The 27,188-nt window shown below is 38.7% G+C and overlaps 2 protein-coding genes across 4 annotated transcripts; one reads left to right on the forward strand and one right to left on the reverse strand.

The window, feature by feature from the left end:
- Window positions 1–272: 272 nt before the first annotated feature.
- Window positions 273–18,140, reverse strand: LOC110710468. Of its 3 annotated transcripts, none has more exons than XM_021888773.1 (3): window positions 17,795–18,139; window positions 1,120–1,464; window positions 273–1,022 (listed from the first exon to the last, which is right to left on the reverse strand). In XM_021888773.1, exons 2-3 carry the CDS (start codon window positions 1,335–1,337, stop codon window positions 614–616), a joined length of 627 nt encoding a protein of 208 aa, XP_021744465.1. In that variant the 5' UTR covers window positions 1,338–1,464; window positions 17,795–18,139; the 3' UTR covers window positions 273–613. The 3 variants fall into 3 exon arrangements, 2 of the variants coding, with proteins under 2 accessions (XP_021744465.1, XP_021744466.1); XM_021888774.1 differs by lacking the exon at window positions 17,795–18,139 and having other exon boundaries at window positions 273–602; window positions 763–1,022; window positions 1,120–2,037; XR_002509165.1 differs by lacking the exon at window positions 1,120–1,464 and having other exon boundaries at window positions 17,795–18,140.
- A 333-nt stretch (window positions 18,141–18,473) lies between these two features.
- Window positions 18,474–25,394, forward strand: LOC110710467 (ribosomal RNA small subunit methyltransferase H-like). Its single transcript, XM_021888772.1, has 5 exons — window positions 18,474–18,981; window positions 21,040–21,291; window positions 23,554–23,622; window positions 24,257–24,449; window positions 24,765–25,394. The coding sequence occupies exons 1-5, from the start codon at window positions 18,544–18,546 to the stop codon at window positions 25,187–25,189; spliced, it is 1,377 nt and encodes a 458-aa protein (XP_021744464.1). The 5' UTR covers window positions 18,474–18,543; the 3' UTR covers window positions 25,190–25,394.
- The last annotated feature ends 1,794 nt before the right edge of the window (window positions 25,395–27,188 follow it).

Genomic DNA, 27,188 nt, shown 5'->3' on the forward strand with positions numbered 1-27,188 from the left:
CTTTGACTATAATTTTTTTTTGACATGATAAAAACATAATTTATCATAAAATATATCGTTAGATAGATATTTATATAAAGTTTCATAATATAATTTTTAAAAATAATTTTTATTAATATTTAATTATATAAAATAAAGTCATACTAGTACACTAGGTTGCACGGATACCGACACGGACGCGGGAAAACGGCAATCCTAAAATAGGGGACACGGGTACGGCGTATAACAAGGCATATAATATATCAAAAAAACGAGAATTTGACAACCTATTCAATAAAACACTAAATAATTAGCCTCAAAACACACAATTTTGTTTAAACAAGTAAATAAACGAAGTGTACGAATATAGTCGCATACATATCAAGAAACTAAATACATGTCTTAATAATAGTTTTACAAATCATAAATAAAATAAACATAAGTACTAATAGTTTCATTCTTCACCATCACCAAGTACATCATCAAAAATCATATTTTCCATCTCGGGTTCATCAAGTGAGAGCTCGACCATCTCTAGAATACCAACCTCTCCTAGGTTGTCATGCTCATCTCCACCCACATCCCACAACTTAGATCTCCCCTTAGTGTATTCTTCACTTCTCCTAGAAAGTAATCAAAGGTTGTTATGAATGAATACCAAGTCTTGAGCACGTTTAGGAGTAAGCTTATTTCTAGTGCAAGAATGAATAAACTTATAGGTGCTCCAATTCCTTTCACTACAAGAAGAGGAAGAAGGTTGACCTAATAGCTTATAAGCCAAACCTTGAAGCATAGGCACTTGGGAACCATAAGTTGCCCACCAATTTTTAGCATCCATCAAAGCCATATCATGCATGCAATCAATGTTGAGAAAGATCCCCTCTGATTTTTGTGAAAATATTGCAAGTTCGTTGATCTTGAATCTTTCATCAGGACTTTGGAAAAGCCTTCGAAAGCATTGTAATCTTTGTGTGGAAATTTCATTGTCGGCATTTGGAGCAACTCGTCCCGGGACCTCATTAAGCCATTCTTCCGTATAAAATCTTTAACAACAAAATAAGATTAGCCATAAGAAATTAAATAAAAAACAAGGAAAAATAAATAAAGATAATAAAGATGAATTAAATAAGTAAAACTTACCTTGGATTCAAAGAATGTGCTAATGAATGGAGCGGAGTACTACCCCTACTCCAACGACTACTAAGAATCCCTTGAACTATATTAAAGAAGGTAGATTCTTCATAATCTAGTTTACCCTCTTTCTTGTAGATGACACCTTTCACCTTTTGAAGCATAATGTCCCATCTTTCATAAACCAAATGCAAGGAAGATTTGTCGGTGTCACAAACCCTAATCATATTATAGATTGGGCGTGTGAAATCAAGAATGTAATCAACTTTTTCCCACCATATTTCATCCAAAATCTTTTCCCTTACATGTGAGGCTTGCTTGCGTCGATCATCCTTGTATAAGGACTAATTCTCACTAATAACCATTGATTGAAGTGATGTTTTAAGGAGTTTCAACCTTTTAAGCATGCACACAATTGAAGAAAAACGAGTATCGACAATGCAAAGTAGTTTTAATGGAGAAAACTTATTGAACATTGAAAGCCTCATCGAATGATTCATTATGTAATTTTTAATGAACAATGCATCTGGATGAACTTCCGTTATCCAATGACATTCATCATATACTTCAACATTATTCAACACATTCTTAGCTGCACAATGCTTTTCATTGCAAGATTAAGTGTATGAACAACACATGGTGTCCAATATATATGAGAATACCTACCCTCAACCAATTCCCCTGCAACCTTACAGTTACTTGCATTATTTGTGATTATTTGAACAACATTTTAATCTCTAATTTCATCAATCACCTTACTTAATAAGTTAGCAATGGAATCTTTGTCCTTAATCTTACCCGAGCAATCAATAGCTTTCATAAACATAGGACCCATTTCAGAAGCAATCATAATGTTAATTGATGAGTGACATTTATGTCACTCTTAGGGGTAGTATTTAGGTCTTTTTCCTCTTATTTTTCTTAGGTTTTTCCACCTCATTATCCTCTTATGGCTTCTTTTTGTGTTGATGAAAAGTAATGCTTATTTCGATAATCTTTATGCATTATTTTATCATCCCCATGCTCTCGTGAACTTTGGTATCTTCTGCAGGTTCCGTGACGGTCCTATGCACGGTGGGAGGCCCCTTGGCCAAGTATGGAAGCCATGGACAAAGGCAAGAGGAGCAAAAGGGAAGGAGAGGAAGCAAGAAAAGGAAGTGCAAGAGGAGGTGTGGCCGAACCTCTGAAAGGTCCGGTCGAACCTAGGTGTGGTCAAACTTTTGAAAAGTTCGACTGAACCTCCAGGGTGCAGTGAAGACAGTGTCAAACCAGTTTTCAGCAATTTTGCAGGAGAGGTCGAACCTCAAAAGTTCGACCAAACAAGGATCAGGGAGGTTCGACCGAACCTACACAGGGTTTGACCGAACCTACCCTGAGTCCGACCGAACCTACCCAGAGTTCGGTCGGACCTTTTCCCGATCTCAGCCAATTTTGTACGGACTATTTAAGGTCCTTTTGAGATCGTTTAAAAAAGAGGGAGAAGGAGGACAGTAGCCTAGTTTTTAGAAACCTCTCTTAGTTTGAAACATTCCTTAGGATTAATTTAGCTTAGTTTTCATCAAATCAAATCATTGTATTAGTGAAATTCAAGAATTATTCTCAAAGTTTGGCAATTTGTATTCAACATTTGAAGCTTCAATTAGTAATTTCTCCAACCTTCTTCCTTTTAATTTCAGATTTTATTTGGTATTTGCATGTTATTTAAATCTTCTTAGTTCTTGGTAATTTGTTATTGGATGATAGTTATTTCAATTGTTAACCACTTTTCCCCAATTATTGAAGTATTTAGAACCCTAATTCTTGATTGCATGTTGATAAACATGAGTTGTGAGTAGTTTTCTTGCTAGGGGTTGGGTGAAACTCGACCTTTTGGGTTAACTATGCAAATGTGGGAGAAGCATTGATGTTTGTATTGCAATTAAATTGATTATATGAGATTGCTTGTTAGTTCCTCATGATAGGTTTAGCTACCCTTGACTAAGGAGCTTGATAGTATGATATGCCTAATTTGACATGGAAGTGTAAATTGAGTACGTCATTACTTATTGTAATTTGATTATGTATCATCTATTGCTAAACTAATGAGGAATATAAGTTTAGTAGTGTGAGTTGTTTTCTAATTGCATGAGGTTGATTTTACATATAGTCCTTGCTATATCTTGTCTATTTTACTCCCCGTTTGCCTATTTGCCTTGGTTGAGTGGATCTCATTCCCTAGTATCTTTAATTCATTGATTTAGAACCATAGTTTGTTTGTCTTCTTGACGAACCCCAATTCACCAATTGACTTCGAGTTAGCTTAAGTGTAAAGATCTTCGGCAATCATATCCTGTTCCTTGTGGACCGAACTCTTACTTGTCATTATGCTTGGTTTGTAAGGTGTTTGTTAATAAATGTGTTTGATTGAGTGTGGAATGTACGACCGTTCTAATGCTCATCAAAATGGCGCCGTTGCCGGGGAACGGTGTTGTTGATAGCTAATTGATTACTTGAGTCTAGTTCACCATAAAAAACATTTCAAAAAGATTGTCTCTTTTTGGCTACACTTGTAGCCTTGGTACTAATTGTGTTTGTTGAGAGTGTATGCGCAGAACTCATAACAGGATCTTGGTACCTTACGATCCCGAGATTGAGCAAACTTATAGAAGGAGAAAAAGAGCCGGTTCTAGGCCGTTTACTACTCCCCCAGCTAGAGAGACCAATTTCGAGGAGGATCGAGATCAAATGGGTGACGCGGAACCACCACCTCAAAGACCTTTAAAGGAGTTGGGAACTCCGGGAGCTTATAGAGCTTCAAGCGGCATTGCTCCACCCGTTACTCAAGCCAATGACTTCGAGATTCGGCCCGCAATGATTAATTTGATTGAAAGGAGGCAATATAGTGGAGCAAAACATGAGAGCCCTCTTGCACACTTGAACGAGTTCGAAAAATATTGTAACACGATCAAGGTAAATGGGGTAACTCAAGAGTTTGTGAGACTAAAGTTGTTTCCTTTTTCTTTGATAGGAAGAGCTCTTGAATGGCTTGAGAAGGAGGTGAGGCCTAACTCCTTGAGAACTTGGGACGAGGTCACCACGGCTTTCTTAGGAAGATTTTATTCCCAAAAGAAGACGGCCGAGGCAAGAGCTTTGATCCAAGGTTTCCGTCAAAAAGCTAGTGAAACCATTTATGAAGCATGGGAACGATACAAGGAATATCAAAGGGAGTGCCCTCATCATGGCATTCCGTCATATCAAGTGCTTCAAATTTTCTATGGGGGCTTGAGCCCACAAGGAAAGACTAGCTTGGATGCAGGAGCGGGTGGCCCGATTATGAACAAGACGGAGGAGCAAGTCATAGAGATAATTGAGGATGTGGTGAGGCACCACATGGATTGGCAAGAAGGAGAGAGAGATTCTCTAAACAAGGGAGGAAATGCGGTTTACTCCGTTGATCACCTTAATGCCATCAACAATTTGACCTCCCAAATCGCCAACCTTGGAAAGGAGATGACGTCCATTAAGGCAAAACTAGAGACCTCTAGTTCAACACAAGAGCATCCCTCCCAATCTAAGGGGAGAGGTATGAATTCTAACTCTTCTCCCTCTACTTCTAATAACATGCCTCATGGATGTTTGTTTTGTGAAAATTGTGGGTCTTATGACCATGATACCTCTTCTTGTAATTATGATTTCCAACCCCAACCCCAATACGAAGATGGTAATGAAAATGAAAATGAACAAGTCAATGCCTTGTCTTATGATAATAGACATAAGAATGACAATCAAAGATACTTACCACCAAATAGAAGAGAACAAGGGGGGAATTCCTATAACCAAAGAGGAAATGATTACGATTACCATAATCAAAATCAATGGGGAAGTAGGAACCAAAGGGACCAAAATCCCCAAGGTAACTACAACCAACAAGGTGGTTATGGTAACCATAATCATAATAATCAAGGAAACTATGGGAATCAAGGGCAATTTCACCAAGGGGGAAACTCTAATAATCGGAACAATTGGAACAACAATAATAATAGAGTTTCTTCTAATCAAAATACGTCCAATTCGAATGCTAGAGGTAATAGGGCTTCCCAAGACGACCACTATGCACAAGCACCACATAGTAGGTCTAGCTTGGAGGAAATGATGGAAAATCAAACTAAAATGTTCAATTCTTTCATGGCCTCAAGTGAAAAGAAATTTAGTGAAGTAATGACCCATAACAAAATGCTTGAAACACAAATTTCTCAATTGGCCAATGCTTTAAAAGAGGGAGCTAGCACTTCTAAACTTCCACCCCAAGGACTTGACCCCAAGAAACCGATGAATGCTATATCAACTAGGAGTGGGAAAGTGTTGGAAGAGAGTGTCCCTAAGGAAAACAATGAGAAAGTGAACATGAGTGAGCCTCCCTTTAAAAGTGATTTTGAACAAGAGAGAGAGCAAAACCATGAGAATGAAAAGGAGAAAGAATGTGAGAAAGAAAAAGAATTTGAGAAAGAGAGAAGAGAAAAAGAGAGTGAAAAAGAAACCAAACAATTGCAAAGACTTCCATATCCCCATAAATTTGTGAGACACAAATTAGATGTGCAATTCGGAAAATTCCTTGAAACACTGAAGCAAATTCACCTTTCAATCCCTTTTACCGATGCTATCAAGCAAATGCCTAACTATGCTAGGTTTTTAAAAGATATTTTGAGTGGAAGGAGAAAGTGTGATGTGGTGGAAACGGTGAATCTCACCGAGAATTGTAGTGCTATTATCATGAATAAGATGCCACCAAAGTTAAAAGATCCCGGTAACTTTTCTATCCCATGTGCAATATACAAGATGCAAATTGATAATGCTTTGTGTGACCTAGGGGCTAGTGTTAGCCTAATGCCATACTCGGTATACCAAAGACTTGGGATAGGGGAACTTCTACCCACCAACATCACCCTACAATTGGCCGATCGCTCTATTAAATTCCCAAAGGGTAAGGTAGAGGATGTTCCTCTAAGGGTGGGGAAGTTTGTAATCCCGGTGGATTTTGTTGTGTTAGAGATGGATGAAGATGTTAACATTCCAATAATTCTAGGAAGACCTTTTCTTGCTACTTCGGGTGCTTTAATAGATGTTCAAAGTGCTAAAATTTCACTAAAGGTAGGAGATGAGGTGATAGAATTTGATTTGAATGAGAGCATGAAATGTCCAAGCTCTAGTCTTGATAATTGCATGATGATTGATACTATTGATTCTATTGTAACTTCTATGCATGAGCACTTGCTCACTACTAACGATGCCCTTGAGAATGTCCTTTTGAACAAGGAAAAGATAGGTGACCAAAGCAAAGAGATGGCATTGTATGAAGAGATGCTTGAAGGAAGTACGGAATCAAGCAATGAGAAAGTGTGCATGGGAATCACAACACATGATGCATTAGAAGTAGCTACCTCAACAGAAGGTAAGGGTGTTCCAATGGTAGAGTTGAAACCTCTACCATCCCACCTAAGGTATGAGTTTCTGGGCCCCAATTCAACTTTTCCGGTTATTGTGAATTCTTCTTTGAACGAGTGCCAAACTCAAATGTTATGTGGTGTTTTGAGAGATCACCAAGGTGCTTTAGGCTATACCATAGATAACCTCAAAGGTATTAGCCCCGCTTTATGTATGCACCACATAACACTTGAGGAGGGTGCTAAGCCTTCCATTGAGAGGCAAAGGAAACTCAATCCTCAAATGGGGGAGGTGGTGAAGAAGGAAATCACCAAACTCCTTGATGCCGGCATCATCTTCCCCATTTCGAGTTCTAGATGGGTTTCCCCCGTTCATGTGGTCCCTAAAAAGGGAGGAATGACCGTAGTTGAAAATGAGAATGGTAATCTCATTTCAACTAGAATGGTGACTGGTTGGAGGATGTGCATAGACTATAGACGTCTAAATGCATCCACCAACAAGGATCATTTTCCTCTCCCTTTTATCGACCAAATGCTTGAAAGACTAACCAAGCACAAGTATTATTGCTTTCTTGATGGTTATTCGGGTTTCTTTCAAATCCCTATAAACCCGGATGACCAAGAGAAAACAACTTTTACTTGTCCCTATGGAACTTTTGCATCCAGGAGGATGCCCTTCGGGCTTTGCAACGCACCGGCAACCTTCCAAAGATGCATGATGAGTATTTTTGGGGACATGCTTGAAGCCGAAATGGAAGTTTTCATGGATGATTTCTCGGTAGGGGGCCTTTCGTTCGAGGATTGTTTGTCCAACTTGGGCAAGTGCTTGACAAGATGTGAGAAGGTCAATTTGGTTTTGAATTGGGAGAAATGCCACTTTATGGTGGAAGAGGGAATTGTCCTTGGTCACAAGATTTCAAACAAAGGGATTGAGGTTGACAAGGCCAAAGTTGAAGTGATAGAAAAGCTTCCCCCACCAATCAATGTGAGAGGAGTAAGGTCATTTTTGGGGCATGCCGGGTTCTATAGGAGATTCATCAAGGATTTCTCACAAATTGCTAGACCCCTAAATGCTCTTCTTCAAAAAGATGCCATCTTTATTTTTGATGAAGAGTGTCTCCAAGCTTTCAACAAATTAAAGGAGGCTTTAATCTCAACTCCAATTGTGCAAGGGCCAAGATGGGATTTGCCATTTGAGCTTATGTGCGATGCAAGTGATGTTGCGATTGGAGGAGTATTGGGGCAAAGGGTAGAGAAGAGGCTTCACGTGATTTACTACATGTCTAAGACCTTGAATGAAGCTCCCGGAACTACACCACAACAGAGAAAGAATTTCTTGCCGTGGTTCATGCTTTTGAAAAGTTTTGGAACTACCTCATTGGTTCCAAAACTATTGTCTACACTAATCATGCGGCTATTAGGTACCTTGTGGCAAAGAAAGAGTCCAAGCCTCGTCTTCTTCGTTGGGTGCTATCACTTCAACAATTCGATGTAGAGATTCGGGACAAAAAGGGGGCCGAAAATGTGGTTGCGGATCATCTATCCCGGTTAGAGAACGTGCAAGATAATGACGATGGGGTCCCAATTTGTGATGAGTTAAAAGATGATGTGCTTTACTTGTTGGCCGAGAAAGATCTTCCTTGGTTTGCGGATTTGGTGAACTATTTGGCTTGTGGGAAGTTTCCTCCAAATGCTTCAAGGAACCAGAAGAAGAAGTTGAAAAGGGAAGCAAGGCATTACATATGGGATGATCCGATCCTTTTCAAAAGAGGAGTAGATGGTTTACTCCGTAGATGTGTGCCAAATGATGAAGTGAAGAGCGTTTTGAAGATGTTCCACTCCGATCCTTGTGGAGGGCACATGGGTGCCAACAAAACAGCCTTCAAAGTATTACAAAGCGGGTTATGGTGGCCTCATATCTTCAAAGATTCATGGGGATTTGTGAAAACATGTGACTCTTGCCAAAGAACCGGTAATGTTTCGAAGAGAAATGAAATGCCTCAACAACAGATTCTTGAACTTGAGGTGTTTGATGTGTGGGGCATTGATTTCATGGGACCTTTTCCCTCATCTAATGGAAATCAATACATCCTTGTGGCGGTTGATTATGTTTCTAAATGGGTTGAAGCCATTGCCTCCCCAACTAATGACCACAAGGTAGTGATGAAGATGTTCAAAAAGGTGATATTTCCAAGATTTGGGATCCCTAGAGCAGTGGTTAGCGATAATGGTTCTCATTTTATTCATAATGTGTTTCAAAAGATGCTGAGAAAGAATGGGGTCCATCAACGCTTTGGCACGACTTATCACCCACAAACAAGTGGGCAAGCGGAGGTTTCCAATCGCCAAATCAAGGTAATTCTTGAGAAAACAGTGGCTAGGAATAGGAAAGATTGGTCGGACAAGCTAGATGATGCCCTTTGGGCCTATAGAACCGCTTTCAAAACCCCCATCGGCACTACCCCCTACCGGCTTGTATATGGTAAGTCTTGTCACCTTCCGGTTGAACTTGAACACCGTGCTCAATGGGCTATCAAAAAGATCAACTTTGATTTGGCGAGTGCGGGTGAACAAAGGTGGCTAGACTTGCATGAGTTAGAGGAACTACGGATGGATGCTTATGATTGTGCAAGCTTGTACAAAACCCGGTCAAAGGAGTGGCATGACCGGCAAATTGAAAAGAAGACCTTCAATGTTGGAGATAAGGTGTTGCTTTACAATTCAAGGATGAAACTGTTTCCCGGAAAGCTCATGTCAAGGTGGAGTGGTCCATTCACCGTTAAGGAGGTGTTCCCCCATGGAGCAGTTGAGCTAAATGATTTGGATGGATCGAGGTCATTCAAGGTCAATGGGCATCGCCTCAAGCTTTATTATGAGGATGCTCATGTTGGTTTGATTGAGTCAATGCAATGCAATCTCATCTCTTGAGTGTGTGAAGTACGTCAAGCTAGTGACGTTAAAGAAGCGCTTCCGGGAGGCAACCCGAGTTTCTAACCCTCCTCTATTCTATTTGCTTGATGTTTTCTTTTCTTCTTTCACAACTTTGGATTGATGGTTTTGCGTGTATTTGGTTTGTGTTGGTATTCTTGTTTGTCTTGCCTTAAAAAGGAATGCATTTTCCATATACCTTAGGCATGATTGTGTTGTATTTTAGTGTGTCTTGAGGGGAAGTTTTGTGCAAATTTTCAGATAGAGGGATTTAGGGGTGTTCGACCAAACTGCAACAAGGTTCGGCCGAACTTTGCAAAAGTTTGACCGAACCACCCAAGAGTTCGGCCGCTCCTCCCCTAGAACTCAAAATGGGCTAAAAACTGTCGAATTCTGGAAAATCAAAGAGTTCGACCGAACTTTTCATAAGTTTGGTCGAACCTATGCTGGTCCGACCGAACCCCCAGAAAGTTCGGCCGCTCCTGTTCTGGAAATCAAATTAGGCTGAATTCTGGCAGTTTCTGGAAAATCCAAAAGTTCGACCGAACTTTTAAAAAGTTTGGTCGAACTTATTATGGTCCGACCGAACCTCATAAGGTCCGACCGAACCTTTTTCGAGCTTGCCCAGAATTAATAGGCTTGAGCCGCTGCTTTCTCACTCTTACTTCTTACATTCGGCTCTCCCTCTCCCTTTTCTTCTCCTTCTCACCCTAATACTCCATAGTCACCCCTCCTTCAACCTCAAATCTCCATAAAAATCACTCCTATCTTTTTCCCTCCTCACTTCATTAACATCCACTACTCAATTCCTACAATCTCCTTAAATTTTCCCCAATTTCTAGGGTTTGAGTGACTTGAAACTTCTTGATTTCTACTTACTTTCAATCAATTGTGGTATGGTTATTCTAGCTTTTGCAAGCTCATTTCTTCAATTTCTCTTTGTTTTACCATGTTTTACATGTTCAAGTATGATATGTGGTATAATTGATATTGTTAGTCATGGCTTGTTTGATTTAAGTGGTTATTGGGATTTCCTTGTTGTAATTGGTTGGTTGTTGTTAGTAGAACTTGTTTCATGATGAATATGCATGTATGACTTGGGTTTTTCATGATTTCAATTTGTTTGCTTGAATGTGTTAATCTTTCACTAGGTTGTTCATGCTACATTTTGATTGAGAAATTCTTGAGTTGGATGGAATTTTGTGACTATTACTCATTGTTCTCGGTTTGATTTCGATGAGTTTTGAGTGGATTTCATGAATTTTAGGGGACGTCATGCCCAATTTCGCCTAGGTTTTCTTAGGATTTGCATTCGATTGCCATAGGATTTTTAGCTCATGCCTTGGTTTATAAGTGTCCATTAATGCCTTGAATTGTATTGTTGCTACCGTCTACATCTATTTCACAACTCATGGCTTTTACTCTCATTGCACACACTTTTAATCTCGACGAGCTTCTTGTGCCCCCTTTTGGCTTGAATCTTCCTAATGTTAATTCTTGGCGATTTTTGTAGATTCACAATGCATCTTTTTGGCAAAAGCAAGTCCAAGAGGAAGAGGACGGGTGAATCTTCATCGTCAAATTTTCCTCCTCCACCCGGCATCTATGATCATGGCATCATCGCTCCAAACAAACACTTTTGGGATGTCTATAAAACCCTCATAGACCGTCCCATACGATCTACAAGGTTCTTCTGCGGGAACACCTTAAGAAAGCTTGGCATCATGGATGAAGTAGTCCGACTCGCACAAAACTTTGGTTGGGGCGAGTTCATTGACCTCCACGCTCACACCTATGAGCGCGTCACATTGGAGTTCCTTGCTTCCCTCCGCAAGGAAGTCATTGAAGAAGATGATGAAGGGAATGAATCTCAAATTATTCTTCACTTTCGTATGTTCAACGAAGACCATTCCCTAACCGAGAGTGAGCTCAATGAGATCTTCCATTGGCAAGCAACCGGGATGCATCGACCTTCCGATATGACCTCAATGTGTCGCATTCCCTATAATGAACAAGAATGGTGGCAGAGCATCTCCACCAAGCCCATCTTTCGCACTAACTCCGCAAAGGTCAACAACATCATCCATATTGCTTTGAGATACTTTGCCCGGCTCCTTCAGTATGTCGTATTCTTCAAGGCAAACCTCGGCTCTATGGTGAAAGATGAGGTAGCTTGCCTTTACTTGGCCGACAATCCTCAGCGTTTAAAGTTCAAATGCTCCACCACTTTTATCTCGAGATTGTTGGACACTCGAGATGGGCGGCTTGGTGATGAGATACACATGGGGGGCATGATCACCCTCATTGCCCTTTCTTTGAATGGTGGAGCTTACAAGGACCAAATTGATTTGCTCCCCCATGTGCTCCAAAACAAAGAAGAAGAGGTCGTCGGCTACCCTCCTTATGCTCTTTCTATTGTTGCTCTCCGCAACCAACGCTTCATCAACTACTCCACCCAGAATCGCAAATTTATCCTCTTGGTAGATAATGGAGAAGAATGGTGTGTCCTCCCGGATCCTCCTCACACTTCGGTAGACCCTTCCAACCCGCTAAGGTGGAAGATTGCGCGAAAATTCATCCCCGATGAATTAAGAAAAAAACAAGCCCGCGGTGCAATCCCTCACCCTCAACCGGTCTACCAAGTGGAGCATCCCTTTCCCCCCCCCCCCTAGTGGGGGAGGTGAGACATCTTCTTCTTCTTCCTCTTCTCCTTTTGATATGAGTGCCCTGCGTAGTACCCTCGATGGTATTCGTTTTGATAATCAGGCTTCTATTGAACAATGGGGGTACTACGCAAGGATGAACTATGATAGTCTTGTGCAAGAGGGCGTTCAAACGCCCTATGTTAACTATCCCTACCACCCGCCTCAAGAGGGTCCAGTCCCACATTGGGACCCCTATGACCCTAACAACCCCTCCCCCAACACCTATGCTTATTGGGAAGGTCCTATCGACCCATCCCAACGTGTTGGTACCCCACCATACAACCCTTATCGGCCGGGTGGGTGTGACTACGCCTATGATCCGGCAAGTCCTTCAACCCCGAATCCTTTTGATGGTGGTTGGGGTACACAAGGGTGGCCCTATGAGCACTTTAACCAACCTTTCCATCCATCCATGGATCGCCCGGGGTTTGATTTCATGAACCCTCCTAAGGAACGGGAGGATAGAAACCCCCAATGAGGGTTCTCTCCCTCCCTTTCCCCCCCCCCCGGACTTTCATGCCTATTCCTTTTGCTCGAGACGTGCAAAAGACTAGCGTGGGGGAGGATGTTCCTTTTGGTTGAAGTGTACATAGGAGGATAGTGTGGTAGGATGGTAGCTTGTGCATATGGAGAACCATCACGGATAATGAATTTATTGTAGTTAGAGATGATTTTTGGTTGGTAATATTCTTATGATGATGATGTTATGAACCATTAAAAAAAAAAAAAAAAATATTTTTGAAGTTATTTTTCCCTCTTCTCTCTTGATCCCATAATCCAAATCCCAAAATCCAAATCCCAAAATCCAAATCTCAAAATCCAAATCCCAAAATCCAAATCCCTTAATCCAAATTTTGTAGATAGCTTTTTGTCAATCATTTTCTTTTGTTTATAATTCTAGTCTTTTCCTTTTGTTCGCTAACTTTTCTTTGTATAGTTGTAGTGTTTCTTTTCTCTTGGCTCACTTTCCTTGTAGCTTGAAAACGGAAGCACAAAATGATGGGATAAGGAGCAACTCAAGCTCCGGAAACCTTGGTGAGATCGCAATTTTGCCTTGTGTTCTATTTCAAGCAGCATTTGGTGAGATCTTTCCCTACTTTCCTTTATTTTTCTTTGTGTGCATAGTTAGTTTAGACTAGAATGGAGTTGATTGTTCGAGGTTGTTTGCATTTGATTCCTCGGAATCTGGTGATCGTTGGTATTGATGCCGAACGATCTTTGTTTGTCGATTGAGAATTATATGTTTACTAGCCTCTTATCTCTCTTGTACTCCTTGCATTAAAATAAAAAATAAAAAAAATTCGAAAAATGTGAAAAAAAAAAATGAAAAAGATTTTCCTTTTTATTCATGGCAAACACGAAAAGCTTAGTTGTTTCATTTTCATTTCGAGCATAATAATGTTGACTCGTGTGTTTGAATGCTTTGCTTCTTGAGTGTTATAAGTTTGCATGCTTCAGGATTGCCATTGGTTGACTCTGGGACATGTTCATGCTAAGGTAGTTGTTCTAGAACTCGTTAGGCCCATCGAACCCAAATTAACTTGTTTGTGGTAAGAAGGTGTTGCTCTCATTAGGGGATTTGAAGCCCTAGAGATGGTTTTTGTAACCCGATGTGAGCTTTATTGTTCAAGCCTCCAACATTACTTGTATGAGCGGCGTAGGATCCTCACCAAGGCATGCTTAGATCTAGAACTTGGCGTCTGGCTCCCGAGATCGAGACCGAACTAACCTACGAATGACAAAGGCATTCTTCATTCGGTGACTATTTTTGTTTTCTAGTATTAGTTTTTTTTTTTTTTTTCTTTTGTATTTTTGGGTTGCATTTGCCCTTACCATGTTGAATCTTCCCCTCCTTGATTATAGCACATTGCAAGCCCATGGCCCTTTTGTTTTACTTTCACCCTTAGAATCGTGAAGCTCAAGCCATGAGGGCTTATTGTAGTTTTGATTTGAAATTTGGAAGGGAATGGTTCTACTTGGAAAGTGAAGCAGTGTTTTTGTGAATATATGTTCAAGAAAAGCAAATGTAAATCCTAGAAAAAGCCTTTGAAGCTGAAAAAAAAAAAAAAAAAAAAAAAAAAAAAAAAAAAAAAAAAAAGAGAATGTGACAAACGAAGAGTTGATGAATGAAGATGTAAGAGGAAAGCGAAAGCTCAAAAGTGTTTGGAATTATAGTTCAAGATTGTGGCAACGTAGTTTGAAAATTGGTTGATGATTGATTTTGAAAAAGAGGCTTGATCACCCTTTGCTTCACGGTTAGGCTAAGCACCAATTTCCAAATTCCTCCACACCATTACCCCCTAGCCATCGTTATACCCCTTTCAATGCCCTGTTGACCTAGGTTGGTTGAGTCACTAATCGGTGGAGGGAGCTGGAACTCAAGCATATGGAGAAGGCATGACTTGGTGAGATGTCGGGTTCCCCTATTTTGCAGTGTTTTATCTTTGTTCCGGCTCCTTCGAGGAGTCACTTGATGCTATCTCCAAAGGCGGATTTGAATCTAGATGAGGGAACGCGGTAAGATTGTATGGAATGCGGGGGGAGTGGTGCATGTTTGAGTTCTCTATGCATAGCATAACTTATCCTTCAATCAACTTTCGGCATCCCCTTGCATGCTCACTTCTACTACTCAGAAAGTTTGACACTCATTCATGTTTGTTATCTCCAAAAGCTCGATTTGGCTATGATTTGTGTTGGATTTGTTGTTTCTCTTTCCCTTGTTTTTGGTTTGTCTTGAACGCAATTTTGTAAGAGTTGTGGGGTATGCTCTCTGGAAACCCTCACGAGATCACAACTCGTCCTCATCGGCGACCTTGGGGTTTAAATGGCTTGTTGCTTTTGCTAAAAGCAATTTCGGTTTTTCTTTTGTTCCTTGCATGTTTGAATAACTAATTCTTTCTCCCTTGTTCTTTTTCCTTTGCTTTGCTCGAGGGCGAGCAAAGGCTTAGCGTGGGGGAGTTTGATGAGTGACATTTATGTCACTCTTAAGGGTAGTATTTAGGTCTTTTTCCTCTTATTTTTCTTAGGTTTTTCCACCTCATTATCCTCTTATGGCTTCTTTTTGTGTTGATGAAAAGTAATGCTTATTTCGATAATCTTTATGCATTATTTTATCATCCCCATGCTCTCGTGAACTTTGGTATCTTCTGCAGGTTCCGTGACGGTCCTATGCACGGTGGGAGGCCCCTTGGCCAAGTATGGAAGCCATGGACAAAGGCAAGAGGAGCAAAAGGGAAGGAGAGGAAGCAAGAAAAGGAAGTGCAAGAGGAGGTGTGGCCGAACCTCTGAAAGGTCCGGTCGAACCTTGGTGTGGTCAAACTTTTGAAAAGTTCGACCGAACATCCAGGGTGCAGTGAAGGCAGTGTCAAACCAGTTTTCAGCAATTTTGCAGGAGAGGTCGAACCTCAAAAGTTCGACCAAACAAGGATCAGGGAGGTTCGACCGAACCTACACAGGGTTCGACCGAACCTACCCTGAGTCCGACCGAACCTACCCAGAGTTCGGTCGGACCTTTTCCCGATCTCAGCCAATTTTGTACGGACTATTTAAGGTCCTTTTGAGATCGTTTAAAAAAGAGGGAGAAGGAGGACAGTAGCCTAGTTTTTAGAAACCTCTCTTAGTTTGAAACATTCCTTAGGATTAATTTAGCTTAGTTTTCATCAAATCAAATCATTGTATTAGTGAAATTCAAGAATTATTCTCAAAGTTTGGCAATTTGTATTCAACATTTGAAGCTTCAATTAGTAATTTCTCCAACCTTCTTCCTTTTAATTTCAGATTTTATTTGGTATTTGCATGTTATTTAAATCTTCTTAGTTCTTGGTAATTTGTTATTGGATGATAGTTATTTCAATTGTTAACCACTTTTCCCCAATTATTGAATTATTTAGAACCCTAATTCTTGATTGCATGTTGATAAACATGAGTTGTGAGTAGTTTTCTTGCTAGGGGTTGGGTGAAGCTCGACCTTTTGGGTTAACTATGCAAATGTGGGAGAAGCATTGATGTTTGTATTGCAATTAAATTGATTATATGAGATTGCTTGTTAGTTCCTCATGATAGGTTTAGCTACCCTCGACTAAGGAGCTTGATAGTATGATATGCCTAATTTGACATGGAAGTGTAAATTGAGTACGTCATTACTTATTGTAATTTGATTATGTATCATCTATTGCTAAACTAATGAGGAATCTAAGTTTAGTAGTGTGAGTTGTTTTCTAATTGCATGAGGTTGATTTTACATATAGTCCTTGCTATATCTTGTCTATTTTACCCCCCGTTTGCCTATTTGCCTTGGTTGAGTGGATCTCATTCCCTAGTATCTTTAATTCATTGATTTAGAACCATAGTTTGTTTGTCTTCTTGACGAACCCCAATTCACCAATTGACTTCAAGTTAGCTTAAGTGTAAAGATCTTTGGCAATCATATCCTGTTCCTTGTGGATCGAACTCTTACTTGTCATTATGCTTGGTTTGTAAGGTGTTTGTTAATAAATGTGTTTGATTGAGTGTGGAATGTACGACCGTTCTAACGCCCATCATTAATCAAAGGCCTTCTTTGTGGATCACTCTACCCATCACCCATCACTAACAATGCTGACACCTTTTGTTTTCCATGAGGCTTTAATAGGTTGTAATAACCTATCCACATTTTCTGTCTCTTTACAAAACAAAGTTGTTCTAAGTTTGTTGTATCCAGGAGGCTTATAACTAGAGAGATTAGAATTGGCTGCAAATGTATATGAACTAACATAGTAAGGGTTTCTAGCAAGATTAAAAGGCAACCCCTCCCCCCCGCCCGTGTAAAACATCTAGCATTTTCAGAATCCAAGTGGTCACGAGATTTCATATTAAAAGCATCGGAAATTGTATTGTTTGATTTCCTCTTCTTTACATTATCAGATGAACCTAGTCACACTGATGTAGCTTCAGTTCATGTGTGAGAAGATATGGGTTCATTTGAAAATGGTGGAACTTTTGGTAACAAAGAATTTTTATAATCCTCGGATTCACGATGAAGCTTTCTTAGTTTAGCAAGGTCATCAATTTTCACTTTAGTACAAGTTTGAAACCCTTTCCCTTGTTCACATAGCAAATGAGCTTTCACTCTAGTGTATGAACCATTTTTAACTTCGTCGCAAAAGTTACATTTCCAATTATAATTTCCTCCACCACCCGATATTCTATCACCCTTAACAACAAACTTCCACAAAGGGTAGGGGCCTTTCATAGACTCAGATGAATTACTACTACCACTGACATTGCATGAAGACATTCTTGACAATTTCAGCAAGACAACAATACATTTTCGGCAAATTAAATTAAACAGTGTACAATGTACATTTTCAATTCAGATCAAACAACACAATCAAATTAAACAGTGTACATGTACAATACTAGAAGACATTCCTGCAAATTTTTGTTCTTCATTCCCAAATCCCAACATCTCATATCAAATCAAATTAAACAAGTTTAGTAAGTAGCAACTATACATTAAAATTTACATTCAAAACAAGTCCAGCAGCGAAATAAAGTTGAGAGCAGCAGAATAGCAAATTTGAGAGCAAATTAAAGTTGAGAGCAACACTGCAGCAAAATAACAGATTTGAGAGAGAAAACAACTAAACTAACCTGAACGCTGTGACGGCCGACGAGAGACAGGTGAAAACGAGCGACGGTGACGGCGACAGCAACCCTAAACAGCAACGGTGAGAGCACGCAGCAGATTTGAGAGAGAAATCGAGAATGAGAGGATTGAGACTTGAGAGCGACGACCGGCGGTGACGACTGACGGTGACGAGCGACGGTGAAGGTTACAAAGTGTACTTAGGGTTTCAGTTGTTGTGAGAGGATGAGAGGATTGAGAGAGACAGAACAACGAGCAGTGAGGGAATACATATTTCGCGTGTCCAATACAAAACGGGCCGTGTCTTAGGGTGACACGGTCCGTGTCCAAGCATCAAATTTTTTTAAAAAAACCGGACATGGTTTTCAGTGTGTCAGACACGTGTCGCCCCGTATCCCACGCGTGTCCGTGTCCGACACGCGTGTCGACTCGGCGTGTCAGGTGGTGTGTCCGTGCATCCTAGCTAGTACATTGACATATATGCAAAGTTCACTATGTCAGTTATTTTAACATTTTTATTTTATTAAACCCATTAAAACTCCGCGCAATCTCAAAACTAGCTTAAAAAAAAATAAAGAGAGTACTGAGTACTAGATTTTGAACCATTTCAAACCTTGTTCGACCCATATAAATTTTGGATAAACCCGAATTCATTCGGACCCAAATTTATTTGGACCCGAATATATACTTGTATTATTGACTTATTGTGTTCTGATTCTTCTGAATTCTTGGAGTGAAAACACTGTGCCTAAAAATGGCAAGAGCAGCAGTCTCAGCATCCCTAAAACTCTTCTCCCTCAAATCATCTTCTCAATCTCTCTCCTCCATTCACACTTCCCTCTCCTTCACCACTTTCCATGCTCCTTCTTCCTCCAACAAGATGAAGCAGGAAAGGAGGAGAGAGATTGAGAACAAGAAGAAGACGGCAACTTCTTCGCCGTCTTCTTCCGCCATTGTTGTAGCTTCAAGCTCTTCGAAAGCGAAGTCGAAGGCGGCTTTGGCAGTCGTGAAGAGGAGGACGAGGTCTGAGAAGGAATTCGATGAGGAGTATATTAAGAAATATGGGGATGAAGATAGTCATATTCCTGTTATGCTTGGTGAAGTTATGGATGTGTTTGATTCTTCTTCGTCTTCGTTTCGCCTTCGTTCTTTCGTCGATTGTACCCTCGGCGCTGCTGGTCATTCTTGCGCTGTTAGTTTTCTTTCTCTCTTCTGAAATTTATTGAATTGTAATTTGGTGTTAAAAATTGAGGATATTGAAATTGTTTGGGTTAAATTGATGATGTTGTTTCTGTTTATTTGATTAATGTATTTGTTGGACTAATTGAACTTATTTGATTGAAATGTTGCTGGTGTTGGTTGGTTCTGTGTGCAAATTTATAACTGAAAGTATTATGTTTTATGTTGATTGCCCCAGCTCCTGACCTCCCTTATGGAAGGGTTAGGGTTATGGTGCCGCTCTCGAGTACGAGTTTTAATCTTGTCATATGGCATTTGAATTCTTTGGTAGTCAACTAATGGTATTCTGAAAATCTGAAGTCAATTGAGCAGCCTGATGGAATGTTGGCAAATGAGTAATAATGTGTTTCAGTTCTAGGTGCATTCAGGTGTATGTACGAAATTGTAGAATGGTGGAGAACCGTCGTAAATAGTGCTGTTATATAACAAAAAAAAAAAAAAAAAAAAAAAAAAAAAAAGGGCCACTATCAAATTGTTTGTTGTCTGTTGCAGTTACCATTGTGTTCATAGAAGGAGCAACAAAATGAAAAACCCCAAGTCAAATAAAAGAATATTAATAAATGAAGATAGGTAATTGCCAATTGATTTTAAGATGGAACCTCACTTTGGGTTATTTTAGTAGGCTTCTCTCCCTGTGACTCCTTTATCCATTATAACACAAAATAAAGCACTCAGGAAGTGATGACAATGAATGAGAATCAAGCTTTATACACATAATTGCTTTGCTTTAATAGTTGTGTTGTTAAGCTAAATGTTGTGCTGCTCACTTGATTAAAGCTCCCTTGGGTCAAGAGACACTTAGCACAAGTACATTCTCGTCAACACTGTTTGTGTTTTCTACCTGCATACATGTGCTCTGTCCCTTGCTCTTGTCGCCAATAAGCAAGTCCTTTCTAGATCAAAAGTTTGCTTGTGCTTTAAAGTCCCTTCCCGGCACAAGGCTTGTGCCTTTGCCGCCAAAGAGGCAAGAGCATGCCACTCCATACAATCCGGTGTCAAAACACTTAGACCATGTTCCGTGACACCATGCACCTCAGATTAATAATCAAATCGACCTGTGCATAATTCCTCAACTTCTTGTTGATAGACCTCAACCAACCAGCAAATTATCTTAGCACTCTTAAGATTATTGAAAATTGATTATTTATATGATTGTACACCGTATAAACAAAAGATCATGTGCTCCAATTATCGTATGGCAATCAGATAAGTTTCACCCTTTCTACCAACCTTATATTTTCATCTAGCATATATATTCTTAAAAAGAAACTAGATATTTCATTTTGTTGTGTAAGGTGACATGTAAAATTCCTCTAGAAAAAAAAACCTAATATTTGCTCAAGAAACTTCATGGATTGGAGAGATAGAAAGAACTATTCGGTTTTTTATAATCTTAATTTTAATTTTATTTAAGGGAGGCTTAATTGAGGTTCTGGCTAATCAAGCTCGTCACTTCAAGTTCAAGAAAAGCAAATTGGAAAACATAATGAGAGGTCCTAGAAGCTTTAAAAACATTGGAATATTGGAGATTGGATTCTAACACATGGCTACCTATTTCACCTCAGATGTGCAATTTGGGAGTTATTTGAGAGTCATTTATGGTTGAGTCTGACCAATATGCAACAACAAAGCCTTAGTCCCAAAATGAGTCTGACCAATATAATGTAATAAATTTTGGTGAGCTTTTGGGATTAGAACCTATCATGATATTCCAGCGGTCCAGCCCTTTTAGAAGTTTGTTGCTGATGCTTTATTACTTCTGTAAATCTATGTATTTTCTGTATTGAAGATTTGAAGTTATCTATAGTGGTAATGCTATTGCATAACTTTATGTCGTTGATTGGAGGGTTTTCTTCCTAGTAGAGTAGTATATATCTTGTATGGTTTACATGTCTCATGTTAAATACAAGTATCCCATATGTTTTCCCCTTTATATCATGAATACTAACATGGAGGGTACTAATAAAAGTTCATTATTTTTTATGCTGATAATTTTAAATACAACCCGCAGATAATTCAAGCTCATCCTGAACTGCAAACATATATTGGATTAGATGTTGATCCTGTGGCCCATGAGAAGGCTCAATCTCGAATCAATAAAATGCTGAACAGCACGCCTGCTTGTTCAAATACCAATCTGAAAGCTCATATGCTTTTGAGGAACTTCAAAGAAATCAAACAAGCAATTGGCCAGATTGATGAAAAGCTTTTACTCTCTGGAGTTGATGGGATTTTGATGGACTTAGGGATGTCTTCCATGCAGGTAAGCTTGTAAACACACTCTGTAGACTGCAGTAGTACAATTGAAATTTTTAGTATTCTATAAATACATATATATTCTTCTATGATTTTCAAATTGATCTTCTTTTAGCTGGTAGCCTTCTCATTCCTAATACCAGACCATAAACTCCATATACCTATTTTCTTTGTCCTGTCTATCATGCAATTCTTTATCTCTTCATTTCAACTCTCGCTTGGTGCAAACTAAGAATGACAATGGGTCAGACCACGTAGGATCTGACTCTGGCCCAATAAACAATCGGACCTTAAATCTGAGTCCGACTCCAAAAGCTCCCAATCCGCCTTCTAGTCAATCAGACTTCACTGCCTCTGACCCTGACTTAGATCTGACCTAATAAAGACGAAATATAACCAAAACAAGTAAAGCCATATTTTACATACCCATAGTTGAAAAAAAGCATATTCTTATTCCTAATTGTATAATTTAGAAATCAACTGCAATCAAAATCTCATCTAGAAATGGCAGCATGAATATCGGATCTTGAGATTATAAAAATATATTTCTTGATGCAATTAATACTTCATAACTTCTAAATCCATATTCTTGTGATTTTCAATCGTATACACCTAGGTAACAATTAAATACAAATAGTAGACTTCATTTTACACAATCAATTTATATATTTTTTTGAAGAAACAAATTTATACTGGTTGTGTAAACATAGAAGCATTTATAAGCTTATCTATTACATTTCATATCTAAAACAAGTATAAGCAATCATCGTTTCATTGAGAGGAAAAGAGGAGGGACAGTCAAATTGATTTTATCTCCATTATAATTTATATTATTAAGTTAATTTCTTGGCTTCATGATTTAAATTTGCAAATTGATGAGAAGGTTTTGGCTTATGGATTTAAACCTCTTAACTGTTTATTGAAGAAGAGATAAGAGTGTGAGAGAGAAATTAGAAGAGATTCTAATTTGTGAATAGAAGAGTGCAAATGAACCTATGTTACTCGGACTGGTACAAATTTGTGAATAGAAGAGTGCAAATGAACCTATGTTACTCGGACTTGGGTATCCATGTCCAACACGGGTGCGTGTCCAAGTGTCTAGATCGGCTATTTTGTGAAAATCTTTCATAAATTAAAACTAAAATGAAGTGTCTAAGTGCCTTACCCGTGTACGAGTGTCGAGGATCCGACACGAGTATTTGAGGTGAAATGAAGAGTCCGAGTAACATAAATGAACAGCAATAAGGTTTGGAAATATAAATAAAAAAAAAAACTCTCGGTAATTATGATTCACGGGTTCATTTTCATTACAAATCAAAATCTAACTGGGTTCTCTCGGACTTTTCTCTTCGGATGAAGTCGGTCTCAAATTGGTTCAAACTAAATTGTCATCCCTAGCACAAACACTTCCACACCTAACAGTAACTTTTATCTTCTATGGGGCTGCATGACCTGTAACCACTGCAATCTAACTTTGATAGGATTGGAGATTGAGAGTCATAGCCTAGAATTAACTCAATGAAGTACCTCTAGTTTTCTGAGTCCTTACATTTTCTTTTACAGATTTCCCATATCCTTCTGCTTTGTAAAATGTTGGTTTATCTTCACATCTCCATCATCTCAATCTGCTGCTCTTTCGCATTGTTCTTCCCACCCTTCTATGTTAGCTGATTGAATTATGGTCTATGTATCTGTTTGGTAGAGAGGATTTGAACTGGTCAATCTACTATTAAATATTTTTCGGTAAAGAGCAAATTGAAATGAATCTACAATTTTTTTAATTGCTTAATAAAGGAGCATTTTATTAATAGATTTACCTCCTTGAAATTAATATACTCATTTTTTAAAAAACTTTATCATAGTTGCCTTATGTTACTGTGTACTCGTAAAATATAATATTCTTATTTTTCTTTTTTATCTACTATCTGCTGGTCTAATTTGTTAATAAAAAAACTTTTAAATGAAATTGTGATTGATGAATTGCATCAACTCATTTATCTTTAAAGAAATTGTGATTGATGAATTGCATCAACTCATTTATCTTTAGCAGGAGAGAATCATATTTGGAATTCAATGTTGTTTATTACTCAGATCACAAAATTGAAGCTTCGACATTTAGTCTGAAATTTCGTGTTATGTTTATAATTATGCTTGAGGCATTTGATCCATTTTTGTCTTGTTGCAATATATGTTTGTATATTTATTTGTCCTCATCGAGATAACCATCCTCATGAGCTTGTAGTGACCACTACAAATTTGCAATTTGCAGGTTGATGATCCTAGAAGAGGATTTAGCATGCTTAACAATGGGCCACTTGACATGCGAATGGATCCTAAGGTATGAGCAAGACTTCATATCACCCTTTTTCTCTCTGTTAGTTGTAAGTGCTATATTGCTGTGTCTTTATTTAAGTGATTGCACTAGCAAATTTTTTTTTTTTTTTTTTTTTAGTAGTTGAGAAAAGAATCAGTTTCAGTTTCTATATATCTGATACATGTGAGTTTATAAGAGCTATAAAAAAAACCACCACCCAGCATGATTGTTTATTAGCAAAATTTGTAAAGGTACGGACAAGTGAAAATGTATGCCTTTAATCTATTTTGAAGTCTAGCAGAGAGGAATATTTAGGGTAGTCTCTTGTTTTATTGTAATACATACGGTTTTTGATTTTGGTTGGTTTTCTGCAAGTTTAGAATTTTCCTGTCATATGGTGTGCTCAATACCTTTATTTTATACTTTGTGTGTGTGTGTATGGGGGGGGGGGGTGTGTTGTTTGTTAGGGGGGAAGCAAAGGTGGATAAGGAGCTAGATCTGATTAAAAAATGAAGCAAACAGATAAAATCCATATCTTCATTAAATGCCATGTTTTGCTGGAATGCAGGATGTACATAGCCTCCTATCTCTTGTGTAAATCTTGTTAAAATTTTGGTATTAATTACGTGATTAACTGAATGGAACAGGAATGTAACAGGGTAGTTTAAAAGCAGAGGATATACTCAATTCTTGGCCACCAACTGAAGTTGGGAAAATCCTTCAGGAGTATGGAGAAGAAAGTAACTGGTATTCTCTCCAGAACAAGATTGTCAAGGCTCGTCTAGGTGGCGGATTTCATACAACTGGTGATTTGGTGGATCTTATTCGCGGTTCTACATCTAGGGTGAAAGGTATGGTAATAAAAGGGCTGACCGTCCATTGCAAGGCTATTAATTATATATTACTAGTAAAAAGGTATGGCTTTTACAATAATTTCTCATGAAAAATACACTCTTAAATACGAAGTGTAATTTTTCTGGGATTAAAGGGGTTATATCATTTATTCTCAGGTTTGTGTTAATCTCTTCTTTGCCTAATGTCATTACCATTAAACTAAATTAAAATGGTCGATGAATTTAAGTTTAATGATTGATTTTGCAAGCCAAATATGACTATTAATCATGGGCATGTGCATGAAAAACTGATAATTCGAAGTGATTCAACAGGAGGTAGGCAGGGTTGGATAAAGACTGCTGCACGGGTTTTCCAAGCGCTAAGGATAGCAGTTAATGATGAACTCAAAACCTTGGAAAATTCTCTTTACTCTTGCTTTGATTGCCTTAGTCCTGGTGGCAGGTTCGCAGTCATATCTTTCCACAGTTTGGAAGACAGGATTGTAAAACAGACTTTCCTCAACATCATCAATAACATTCCGAGAAAAGATGACACAGTTATAGAAGAGGGGGGATTTGAAGCTAAACCAAAAGAGTTTAACTATTACCCTGGCGAAAAGGAAGTTTGGATTAAACAAGTAGTTAAAGGCTCGTCTGGGGTAATCCTCACTAAGAGACCTATAACAGCATCCCCTGAGGAAGAGAAATTAAACTCGAGGTGTAGGAGTGCAAAGCTCCGAGTGATTCAGAAGATGTAGGAGCAAGTTAGGATATTAGTCACAACTTTAGTCTATGGAGGGAGAAACTTTGCTTCAATTTTATGAACAGTGCTAAGGCCTTAAGGGACAGCACAGCTTTTCATTTTAAAGACTGATTTTTTGCAAGTCCACATTTCTTATTCAATTTGGAATTGCGATTAAATGTTAATCTATCTTCAGTTAATATATAACAGAAATTACTTCATTTGCTATTGCTAGGATATGTGTATATTGTATAATACATTCTGAGATGGGGTATTCTTGTGAACTAGAAACGCCTATGCTGTACATACATCAGGACAGTGCATAGTGTGCACGTGTCCGTGTCCCGTGTCCCGTGCTCGCAGGGGTGCGTCTCTTGCATATGCCACCCGGAAAGCCTCCAGGTGAACTTTTTTCAAGGTATAGAGTTTATGATCAACAAGGTAACAACTATGACTACTTGCAAAACTGTTAAAGGGTCAAATCAACACATGCAAATGAAACACTTGCTCAGCTCAGCCACTAGAAGGCGGCTTAAATGAGTGCTGCTAATTTGTTTTGTTATCAAGAAGATGGCGTGATTGTTTGACTAGTCCGCAAATATATTAAGGGGTGGGTGCTTGGCGATATGGGTTGAATGCAATGATATCCATGCCGCTTTCCTACATGAAATTGGTTGGAATTTCTCGCCTTTGTTGTTTCTTTTCTTTTCTTTTTTTTTCCTTTGGTTAGTCACAAATTATGCCTGGTTGTAATCTGATTTCTTAAATAAGTTTTTACACTACTATATAAACAAAAGTGTGTAAGATGTCTCGTCAAAAAAAAAAATGTGTAAGATGTTGTAGGGTTTATTTTAATGTATACATTCAAAAAAATTTGATAGTTAAATATGCATTATATCAATTTGATAGTCAAACTTCAGTATTGACAATTATATTTAGTCAATTTTGTCAACTAAATAGAAATAGAGGGATTAATAGCACCGGCAAATTATGATCACTATTGCTACTAGACTACTAGTCCCTTTTTTATTGAAAGATTGTCTTATTTGACTTTTTACAACTTTTAAAACACAGTGTAGGAATTTGAATTTTAACCATTAAGTCAAGACCTCATCGATATCTAATGTTATTTGTTAAACCCTTATAATTTAGCTACGATTACAGTTTGCTAATCGTTACGAACTTCATATGATACAATTGGACAAATAGCCCATGATGTGGGGCAAGATTACGAATCATAGATGGAGGACGATTTATGTGTGAGATCCAATTCCCAAACCCTTGAATAATGGCTGGGGGTGGGACTTCGGTCTGGCGGTTCGGTTTGACCTCGGTTTGAGTCGGTTTCGGTTTGAAGCGGTTCGGATTGAAACGGTTTAGTTTAGCTGGCGGGTCAGTTTGGTTCGGTTTGGGTTAGTCACGGCTCGGTTTGGTTTCGGTTTATTTCTTTGCGGTTTAAATTCAGTTTGGGTCATAAGCGGGTCGGTTTATAAACGATTCGGATTATGTCGGTTCGGTTTGATACGGGTCGGTTAAGGGGGCGGGTTTACCCGGGTCAATGTCAGTTCGGTTTACAAACGGTTTGGATCAAGCCGGTTTGTTTTGAAATGGGTCGGTTTAGGGGTGGGTTTACCCGGGTCAATATCGGTTCGGTTTATAAACGGTGCGAATCATGTCGGTTCAGTTTGAAATGGGCCGGTTTAGTGGAGGGTTTACACAATTCAATTGGTTCGGTTTATGAACGGTTTGGATCATGTCGGTTCGGTTTATAAGCGGTTTGGGTCATGAATTCATGATTGTTTTAAAGATCGCGTCATGACCATAATTTAATGAGTTGATACTTATAATACGATAAATCGATAATTAAGAATGTACAAGTATTCAATTAGATTGATCAACAAGTGTTTTAAACTTTTAAGTTTTAATGATCAGATATGTAAATATGTTTATCGATTGTAGTACATACCAATAATTCAATGAGGCAATGATACTTATGATAGTATGATAATGATACC

This window comes from Chenopodium quinoa, unplaced genomic scaffold, assembly GCF_001683475.1.
Source record: "Chenopodium quinoa cultivar QQ74 unplaced genomic scaffold, ASM168347v1, whole genome shotgun sequence".
NCBI classification, from domain to species: Eukaryota; Viridiplantae; Streptophyta; class Magnoliopsida; order Caryophyllales; family Amaranthaceae; genus Chenopodium; species Chenopodium quinoa.